Below are 10,736 nucleotides of genomic sequence, written 5' to 3' on the forward strand. Positions count from 1 at the left end.
TAAGAAAATGAGGTTCAGTAAAATTTATTTTGTAATAATTTCGTATCCTTTTAAGCATTTTGGTTCCTAAACAAGGTTATTGGCACATGACCACACATTTGCACGTTTGTGAGCTCATACAGATGCAGGCCCACGTGTTGACAAGCGTCAGAATGTATGTGGCTCACGAGTCGCAATTAAGGTAGAGAAACAAAATTCGGATTCGAAAACTGATCCCTCCTTCTGGGTTGGAACCAAGATTCCAGAACTTTCCGCACCGTCCATTACTTTTGATCGACGGCTAGGAACCTAGCGAACTTTCCAGAAGTCGACCATGAAACTTATATATATGTCCGAGTAGGAATGATGATCTTTCAAGTTCCGTAAACCCTAGATCTGTTTCTCTTCGTTTTATTGTTTGGTTCCGTTTTTCCTATTCGTTTGTGATCATCTGAAAGAGGAATGGCGGGCAAAGGAGAAGGTCCCGCGATCGGAATCGATCTCGGTACAACGTATTCATGCGTCGGAGTGTGGCAGCACGACCGGGTGGAGATCATTGCCAACGATCAAGGAAACAGGACGACGCCGTCATACGTTGCTTTTACAGACACCGAGCGTCTTATTGGGGATGCCGCCAAGAATCAGGTGGCAATGAACCCGACGAACACCGTCTTTGGTGAGTTTTTTTATCCTTCTGTTTGTATGATCTATGTTTTTGTGGTTTTGTCATGGCTGTTGTGTTGTACTTTTTTTCTGGATCTGTGATGTATGATTTGTTTTGGTCTGGATCTGAAAAAATAAAAAATGCATGGGTTAATTGCCTTGAGGGCTTCAACTACGGAAGGGGTATAGGATTAGTTTTTTACTGTATCTGAAAACTATGTATGGATTCATTATTTTTATGGCTTAAAATATGGCAAGGGTTGTTGAAAAGATATTCTCCCCCTGCAGCATTGTTTGGTTCTTGGTTCTTGGTTCTTACATGTTTTCGTTTTGGTTTAAATTTCAGCCAGATCTTCTTTTCCTGATGCTGTTTTTATAGATTTCGATTCAGAAGATTAATATCAAAATTTCAATGGTGAATGCGCTCCGCCCCTATTTTGACGCGTTTGCCATAGAATGAGCTGTTTTTATTTTAAAAAAAATTATCTATGAAATTTTGTGTGCTTCTGAAACCTTTAAGTGTTAGCATTCGTGTTTCATGTCGTGAATTGTTGAAACCTCCCTTGTCTGATTTTGATGCAGCTGTACCTTTTGTCTCTGATTTTGATGTTAAGATTTATGTCCAAAAAGTATGTTCGTAAAATGTACAGTGGTTCCACTTCTCTCTGAATTTTTATCTAGATTTATTTTTCGGGTCTTATGAAGTATCGTATGGTCTCCTATTCTGCTTCTTTGTCTCTGTTGATAACTTGCATCCAAACCATAATACTTGGTATACAAGCTAACAATCTGTTTTCTGTCACGTTTGTTGCTAGACGCTAAGCGTCTCATAGGTAGGAGGTTTAGTGATGCTTCTGTTCAAAGCGATATTAAGCTCTGGCCCTTCAAGCTCTTTGCTGGACCTGGTGACAAGCCCATGATTGTTGTGAACTACAAGGGTGAGGACAAACAGTTCTCTGCTGAGGAGATATCCTCCATGGTGCTTATGAAGATGAGGGAGATTGCTGAGGCTTACCTCGGCAGTGCCATAAAGAATGCTGTTGTAACAGTGCCAGCCTACTTCAATGATTCACAGCGTCAGGCTACAAAGGATGCTGGAGTTATTGCTGGCCTAAACGTGATGCGTATCATTAATGAACCTACTGCTGCTGCCATTGCCTATGGTCTGGACAAGAAAGCTACCAGTGTTGGTGAGAAGAATGTTCTTATCTTTGACCTTGGAGGTGGCACATTCGATGTCTCTCTTCTCACCATTGAGGAGGGTATCTTTGAAGTCAAGGCTACTGCCGGAGACACCCATCTTGGCGGTGAAGATTTTGACAACAGAATGGTAAACCACTTTGTACAGGAGTTCAAGAGGAAGCACAAGAAGGAGATTACAGGGAACCCCCGAGCTCTCAGGCGTTTGAGAACATCTTGTGAGAGGGCAAAGAGGACACTGTCTTCCACTGCCCAGACCACAATTGAGATTGATTCTCTATACGAGGGTATTGATTTCTATTCCACCATCACTCGTGCCAGATTTGAGGAGCTGAACATGGATCTCTTCAGGAAGTGTATGGAACCAGTTGAAAAGTGTTTGAGGGATGCTAAGATGGACAAGAGCACCGTCCATGATGTTGTCCTTGTCGGGGGTTCTACTAGAATTCCAAGGGTGCAGCAGTTGTTGCAGGACTTCTTCAACGGGAAGGAACTCTGCAAGAGCATTAACCCAGACGAGGCAGTTGCTTATGGTGCTGCTGTCCAGGCTGCTATCTTGAGTGGCGAGGGCAATGAGAAAGTACAAGACTTGCTGCTTTTGGATGTTACACCGCTCTCACTTGGTCTTGAGACTGCTGGAGGAGTGATGACTGTTTTGATCCCAAGAAACACCACCATCCCCACAAAGAAGGAGCAAGTGTTCTCTACTTACTCAGACAATCAGCCTGGTGTGTTGATACAGGTTTACGAAGGTGAGCGAACCAGAACAAGGGATAATAATCTGTTGGGCAAGTTTGAGCTGTCAGGCATTCCTCCTGCTCCCAGAGGTGTTCCTCAAATTACAGTTTGTTTTGATATTGATGCTAATGGTATCTTGAATGTTTCCGCGGAGGACAAAACAACGGGGCAGAAGAACAAGATTACTATAACAAACGACAAGGGAAGGTTAAGCAAGGAGGAAATAGAGAAGATGGTCCACGATGCAGAGAAGTACAAGTCGGAGGATGAGGAGCACAAGAAAAAGGTAGAATCCAAGAACGCATTGGAGAACTACGCATACAATATGAGGAATACAATCAAGGACGAGAAAATTGCGTCGAAGCTAGGTGATGCAGACAAGAAAAAGATCGAGGATGCAATTGAGGCTTCTATCCAGTGGTTGGATAGCAACCAGCTTGCCGAGGCCGATGAGTTTGATGATAAGATGAAAGAACTGGAGAGCATCTGCAACCCTATTATTGCTAAAATGTACCAAGGTGCGGGTCCAGACGCGGCCGGCGGCATGGAAGAAGATGGACCTTCAGCTGGTGGTGGAGCAGGCCCCAAGATTGAGGAAGTCGACTAAGGTAGTTAGTTGCCTTTTATTTGCTTTTCTTATCTGGCGATTCGAATTTTGATCACTGAGTTGGTTTTATTTGGCTGGAGGGCAGCTTTATCTGTATGCTATATTAGAATGGTTTTATTGTTATATTGACGTTTTAGCTTTTAATTAATCGTTGCTGAAGATTATTTGGGTGTCTCCTTGAGGTGACTATTGTTCGATTAATATTGATTTCGTAAAAACACCTGTTTTTTTTCTTAGTCACCTTCCTCATCACCCAATACAGAAGCCCTTTGAGATCAGTTGGATACTTTGTCATGACACTCCTCACATTCTGGCCTCCTTTTTCAACCAATAAAACCTAGTTTTCCTATTTCCCACGTAGAAATTTAGTTCCAAACTGAAAAACATTCCAGATAGAACCTTAATCCCTACCAAATCCCTCCTGGAGATCATTTGGACGAACCAAATACAGGTCTTCACTAATTTTTGCTTTTCTGAGCCAACAGTGTTAATCATGAAAATTGTGCCTAACAACTCATTAGTGTCTTTGCCCATAACTGTAAAAGCTCGAGGCAGGATGAGGGAGGCAACTCTCATGGGTGTGTCGAGTGTTCTACCCACGTGTGAGTCGAAATACTGAATTGTAGTATCAATCATAGGATATGCCCGTTATTCATACAAAGTATACATTTCTTGTATTCTTGTTAGATTCTAATATTTAATCCATATGGGTTTAGCCAAGCGAAGAGAGAAAGTAATATAAGAGGGGAAAAGAAAGAACTAGGGAGCTGAGAGAGTGATTCTTCCTCCTTCGGTGCATTTAGGGTTAGCTCCTCTCACTTCTATTTATATTAAAGAGTCTTGATGAAATTAAAAGAGTTCCCCTGGGCTACTTTAAAAGAAAAAAAAAATACTCTTAATGGTAGTAAATAAGAATTTTTTTCATAAAGATGACATAAAATTATATTTATGCATGTCTTTTTCCTTTTGAACTGTTTTACAATAATGAAATTTCTAAATATTGTCCTAATAAAATGACAGTTAATATATCATGGACCGTTCGGGGCTCCTCACCCCCTTTCCAACATCCACGACAACTTTATCGTTAGCGTATCGACTTAGCGTTAGGTGTTGATTGGGATTCACAACTTAACAAGTTTCTTGTTTTTCCCATTAGTCGACTTTCTTAACTCCTATTTTTCATTGGATTTAACACTCTTACCATAATTTTCATATAGAAAATTGTTGGTGGTAGTTGTCTTCGAGGAGGAAACCTACCCTAAAAACTTAGGAAGAAGTCCTCCGTAAAATCAGAGAAGGATACGATGGTATCCTCCGAGAGATCAGAGGAGAAAAAAATGGTAAATTGATGTATATATATGTGTGTGTAAAGGTATGAAAATGTAAGATGAAATAAAATTTCTCTGGTAAAAGCTTACGTGGTACCAAAGCGGGTTTACACCAAAGATCTTAATCAAGATTTCTCAGTGTTTGACGACGATGCAAGGAGAAAATCACCATTCATTCTCGATCCACCGTCGTGCCTCCGGCTACAGACCCGGTTTCGAAAGCTTCGGTTGTGGGGAGTCTCTTCTGTGAAAGCAGAATACAACGAGTGCCTTTCTGTGCCAGCTAAGCCTCAACCAGAGACCAGGACCGTTGCTTGTGCAGCACCTCTAGCCGAGCCTCCGACTTACGGAAAGCCGTTCCGAAGACGATGGACTCGATTGACTGACCTTGTCTTTTGAGACCTCTCCCACTGCCGATGGTGTTGCTATGTCAAACCATCGATTTGTTGTTGTCTTGGGCTATTCGGAGGCTAGCATCGTAGGGACGATGACCCTGTGTTTTGAAATTAAAATCCACCAAGTTAGGTAGCAGGATTTTAATTCCAAAACCAAGTTAGGTAGCAGGATTTTAATTCCAAACCTATCAAGACTCGGACTGCGCCCAAAGTTGAGTCAACCTAGTAACTCATACCAAAACTTGACTCAGACCGGACTCATCCGAGTCAACCCAGTGCCCGAGACTCAGACCAGACTGAGTAGAGTCAACCCAACGAACGAGTGAGAATATCCCTTGTGCTCATCGCAGGTTCTCTGCTAATTGCGACCCCCTCGTGCTCGTGCCTTCATCTATGGCTGATACAGACTTCTAGTGAAGTGAATCTCTGCCCTCCTCTGTCTTGGTCGAGTTGACCACAAGAATGATTGAAGCTTTGACCAAAGTTTCAGCCCCGACCCAGACCATTGATATTATTACACCGATTGGAATCGTTGGATGTCATCAACTATGCACTTTGGTCCCAGGTTGTCGAGATGTATATCTCAAGCAAAGATAAGTTGGGGTATTTGAACGGTGATCTCCCTCAACCTCCTGAGACAGATCTTACCTTTTGACAATGGCGCATTGACAACGTTATTGTCAAATGATGGTGGATTAATTCTATGGACTCTTCCCTCATCAGCAACTTCATTCCATTCTCGACAACCAAGATGGTCTGGGATGTCATTGCTACTACGCATTTTGATGGTAGTGATACCTCCTAGATGTATGATCTTCGACAACGTGTGACACATCTCAAACAATCTGGTGGCTCTCTTAAAAAATTCTACAATAATCTCGAGGGCCTCTAGCGTGAAATAGACTTCTGCCGACCAAACCCAATGGAGTGGTAAGTTGAAATTCAATGGTACAATACCTTAGTTAAAGAATTGCGGGTATATGTGTTCTTGGATGGTCTCGATGATCGCCTAGACTATATCCGAAGTCAATGTTCTCTAGATACAACCTTTCCCGGTCGTGGAGCAAGCCTATGCTCACGTCCACAGAGAAGTTGTTTATCAAGCAGTGATGACGACTGGTAGCTCCGATGATACTCCAGGAGCAGTTATGGCATCCAAGAACTTCAAACATAGCTCACATTCTCCGTCACACTCTGGGTCTATCACTTTGCTTGGTGGGAAATCTGGTTCCAATTCGAAGTCATGAGCTACTTCTGACAAAACTAGATGCTCTCACTATGGTAATCCAAAACATACCCGTGAGACCTACTTCAAACTACACGGGTACCCCGACTGGTGGCACGAACTCCAGGCTAAAAAGCATCGTGATGTGGTTGAGAATAATGAAGGCACAAATAAGGCTACGGTGGCTACTGGAGAACCACATTTTTTCCTCATTCTAGTTGATAGTTCAAAATCTATTCCAAGTAATGCTCTCCTCGAATCTACTAGAGAGGCTAATTGCAGTGCGTTGATACTTTATTCTGAAGCAATGGACCATATCACATTTGATGCAAATTATTTTTCTCAACACTTTGCTCCTAGAAGGACTAGCATTGCCAATGCTAATGGAGTTGTCTGTACGATAACAGGGGTTGGAACAGTGATGTTATCACCAGTCCTACCATTATCTAATACATAATTTGTGCTTTCTTTTTCTCACAAGTTACTATCAGCGAGTCAAGTTATCGACTACTTGAATTGTATTGTTCTTATTTATATTTTGTCTTATTTAGGATATTCTCACTAAACAGATCATTAGACGTGGTACTGGGGTGGGGGGGGGGGGGGGGGGTGTTTGTTGTCTGTTACAAGGAAAGTTTCAGCGTAGGGCGAGCATATCACATGCACACCCGAGTGACCTCAAAATGGAACAAATTTGGATGTGGCACCATCGGTTATGTTATCCTTCATTTGAGTATTTGAAACATATGTTTCCTGATTTATTTTCGAATTTGTTAGTTCTTGATTTTAATTGTGAGACTTGCATTCTAGCCCAAAGATGTTAGGTCTGATGTCTGCTGGTTTGTAATATTTGTTGATGATTGCACTCAAATGAATTGGCTTTACTTTTTGAAACATAATGATGAGGTATTTCATACCTTTCAATCCGTTTATGAGATGATCCAAAGTCAGTTCTCCGCTAATATTCAAATTCTTCAATTTGATAATAGTGGAGAATATGTGAATCATCAATTTCGTGATTATTTCCAACCCCATGGACTGATTCATGAAACCTCATGCCCCCAGACTTCTCAGCAAAATGGTATTACAGAGCAAAAAAATCGCCACATTCTTGAAACAACTTGAACTCTTTTACTTGGGGCTCACATACCTAGCCATCATTGGAATGATTTTGTTGCTACGACCGTCCACCTCATTAACCAAATACCTTTCAAAATTCTTGAGTTTAAGACTCCACTGCATGCCCTATCAAACCATGTTTCATTACCCATAGATCTTATGCTTCCCACTCAAATTTTGGTTTTGTATTCATTAATCTCTACAAAATCCATTGCTCGAAGCTTGATCCAAGTGTCATTTGATGTCCGTTTTTGGGATATGCGGTTCATAAAAAAAGGTACCACTACTATGATCCAACTACTAGGCGTACATATGTAACTATTGATGTCATGTTCCTTGAATCCAATACTTTCTACTCGTCTGTTGTATCCAATTCTTCTCTTCAAGGGGCCACACAAGAAGAAGAGCTCAATTAGCTGACATTTGACTGGTTCAAGGATACTGATATAGTGACCATTGTGTAACCGAATCCAGAGAAGACATCTTTAAAGTTGATGAAGCAGTATCCCTCGTCCCCTCAGTATCCAACGATCCATCTCATGAGAATATCATTGAGGTAAGTACTCCTGTCATACCTCAAAATTCTAATAATGTGAATACTCTTATCGGTGACCCATCTCCTGAGAATATCATTGAGGTAAGTACTCCTATTACACCTCAACATTCTAATGATGTGGCTACTCTTGTTGGCTGTAAATTACCTACCAGGCGCAATCGGGGTAAACCACTGAACAAATATTCCCCTGAAGTGAATGAACAAAGCTTGAAATATCTGATTGCGAATTATGTGTCTACAAAAGAACTATCTAAACCCCTCAAATATTTTGTAAACGAACTTTCTTCACACCATGTTCCCACAAGTGTTAATAAAGCTCTAAAAGACCCTAGGTGAGCTCAAGCCATGAAGGAATAAATGGAGACATTAATGAAAAATGAAACATGGAATCTTGTTCCTTAACCTGAAGGTAAAAAAACAGTGGAGTGTAAATGAGTATTATCCATCAAGTACAAATCCGATGGAGCAGTTGAATGGTACAAGGCAAGGCTAGTAACACACAAACATATGACGTAGATTATAAAGAGACGTTCTCACTGATGGCCAAGATGGCCAAATTGAATATTGTTAAAGTTTTTCTATCTTGTAGCTAACCTTGATTGGCCACTGTACCAGTTTGACATTAAAAATATTTTTTCTCCATGGAGATCTTGAAGAAGAAATCTACATGGATGTTCATCTAAGATATATGGCAAATTCTGAACCTAGGACGATGTGCAAACTACTTCAAACTCTATATGGTTTGAAGTAATCTCCTAGAGTGTGGTTTGGGCGATTGAGTTTGGCCATGAGGAAATATGGTTCTTAACAAAGTAATTTAGATCATATGTTATTCTTAAATCATCAACGAGGTAAAGTAACAACTTTGATAGTGTATGGAAACGATATGATCATTACAAGAGATGATCCAGAAGAAATAGCAAGACTTCAAGAGCAATTAGCAACAGAATTTGAGATAAAATATCTAGGAGGATTCAAATATTTTTTGAGAATCAAAGTTGCTAGGTCTAAGCAAGGCATATTCATTTCCGAACGAAAATATATCATAGATTTATTGTCAGAAGTTGGACTACTGGAGTGTAAGCTTTCAGATAACCCAATAATCCCAAATCGCATATTTGGAAAATACCCAAACCAAGTACCAGCAGACAAAGGAAGATACCAAAGGTTGGTTGGGAAACTTATTTATCTCTCCCATACACGACTTGACTTCGCCTATGTAGTAAGTGTAGTAAGTTAATTCATGAATTGTCCAAGTGGAGATCATATGAATGTTGTGAGTCAAATTCTTCGATACCTAAAGTCCTCCCCTGGGAAATGACTCATGTTCTCAAGAAACAATCACCTAAGGGTTCAAGGTTATACAAATGTTGACTAGGTAGGAAATATTTTAGATAGAAGATCCACCTCGGCCTATTTTACATTTGTTTGAGGGAACCTAGTTACATGAGAAGTAAGAAGTAAATGGGGGTAGCGTTATCAAGTGTTGACGTCAAGTTTTGTGGGATGGCTAAGGCTATTTGTGAGCTTTTCTAGCTTTGAAGATTATTATTCAAAATTGGCTTTGGCTTAAGCTTTGAGACAGACTTATTCTTCGATAACAAGGTAGCTATTGATATTTCCCATAAGTTGGTTCAACATTGTCAAATTAAACATGTGGAAATAGATCAACAATTCATGAAGCAAAAACTAGAGAGCAAGATAATTTGATTTTCGTTTGTTAAATTTGAATTGGCAAACATATATACAAAAGCAATATGCAACAACAACTTCTACGACTCACTTGGCAAGTTGGGCATCAGAGATTATACACACCAACTTGAGAGGGATTGTTGGCATGAGATGTCATCCAGGAAGTCTTCTGTAAAATAGAGAAAGAAATCCTTTGTAAAATTAGAGGATAACCATCATCAAAGGAGAAAAAAACTGTAAATTGATGTATGTGTGTAAAGGTATCAAAATGCAAGATGAAATAAAATTTCTCTAGTAAAAGCTTACAAAAATTATATACCGTTGGAAAGATATTTGAGTATAGTTTCCAACTCAAAAAGATTTTTTTCATTAAAGTTTTTCTAGAGAGAGAAATCTATATCTGAAGTAGCAAATGTCAAATAGCAGAAAAGTTTCGAGTAGTAGCAGAAAGTGTCAATTTTTTAAACCGTTTGTACAAAAATTATTGAGAATTATACCTCAAAAGAAAGTTATGTGAGTCCACTTTCTATCCCAGGAGACCATTTCTCAATCTGATCTTTCTAGAGAGAGATTTCCACATTTGAAGAATCAAAGATCATGTTGGTATCCTGTTGGCTATGAAATATGAATTTAAGCCGAATTCTTTGCTTCACTTTTTGAGTTGTTAATGTTGATTAAGTTTTCTATTTGTTTTCAAACTCTACTCAAGATTTTAACAACTTGAGTATTTTTCCTTCATTAAAATTTTACTTTGATCTCACATCACATTAGTTTCCTAAAGAGAAGTATTACCTTATATGAGTTTAGTTTCCTTTTTAACAAAGTCTGAAATTTTTGAATTAGAAAATCTTGTTTCCTCATTATAAATTCCAAATATTAGTGTCCTAAGTTTTACTTATTCTCAAATTTATCTCTTGAATATTTTCCTTCTAAATTGGTCTAGTTGTGTTTAAAAGTAATTACCTTATATGAGAAGTTTATGTTTAAAAAGTTTTCATTATTATGTTCATCTCAAAACTTTCTTATTGGAGATTTTTTTTTAAGTTTCCTCAATCATTATGTTCATAGAGGAATTAATTTTTATCAGAACCTCTTAGGTCATATTTGGTCAAATTTGTCAAGTTATTTCAGTACAACCATTACAACATCCTTTGTGGTTATTTTCTCTTCCTTCAATCTCCCTTGACCCTTTTACTCAGTTTCCTTTCTCCTACCATCCATTTTGATTCTCATT

At 39.4% G+C, this 10,736-nt stretch overlaps 1 protein-coding gene across 1 annotated transcript; it reads left to right on the top strand.

Annotated features, from left to right (window-relative positions):
- The first annotated feature begins 368 nt into the window (after positions 1-368).
- Positions 369-3,351, top strand: LOC137934569 (heat shock cognate 70 kDa protein 2-like). The gene is made up of 2 exons (XM_068778997.1): positions 369-655; positions 1,458-3,351. The coding sequence occupies exons 1-2, from the start codon at positions 442-444 to the stop codon at positions 3,185-3,187; spliced, it is 1,944 nt and encodes a 647-aa protein (XP_068635098.1). The 5' UTR covers positions 369-441; the 3' UTR covers positions 3,188-3,351.
- The last annotated feature ends 7,385 nt before the right edge of the window (positions 3,352-10,736 follow it).

Source organism: Aristolochia californica, unplaced genomic scaffold, assembly GCF_029961685.1.
Source record: "Aristolochia californica isolate CCGP_79_NKW_82.1479 unplaced genomic scaffold, dmAriCali1.0.hap1 SCAF_10, whole genome shotgun sequence".
Lineage (NCBI taxonomy): Eukaryota > Viridiplantae > Streptophyta > Magnoliopsida > Piperales > Aristolochiaceae > Aristolochia > Aristolochia californica.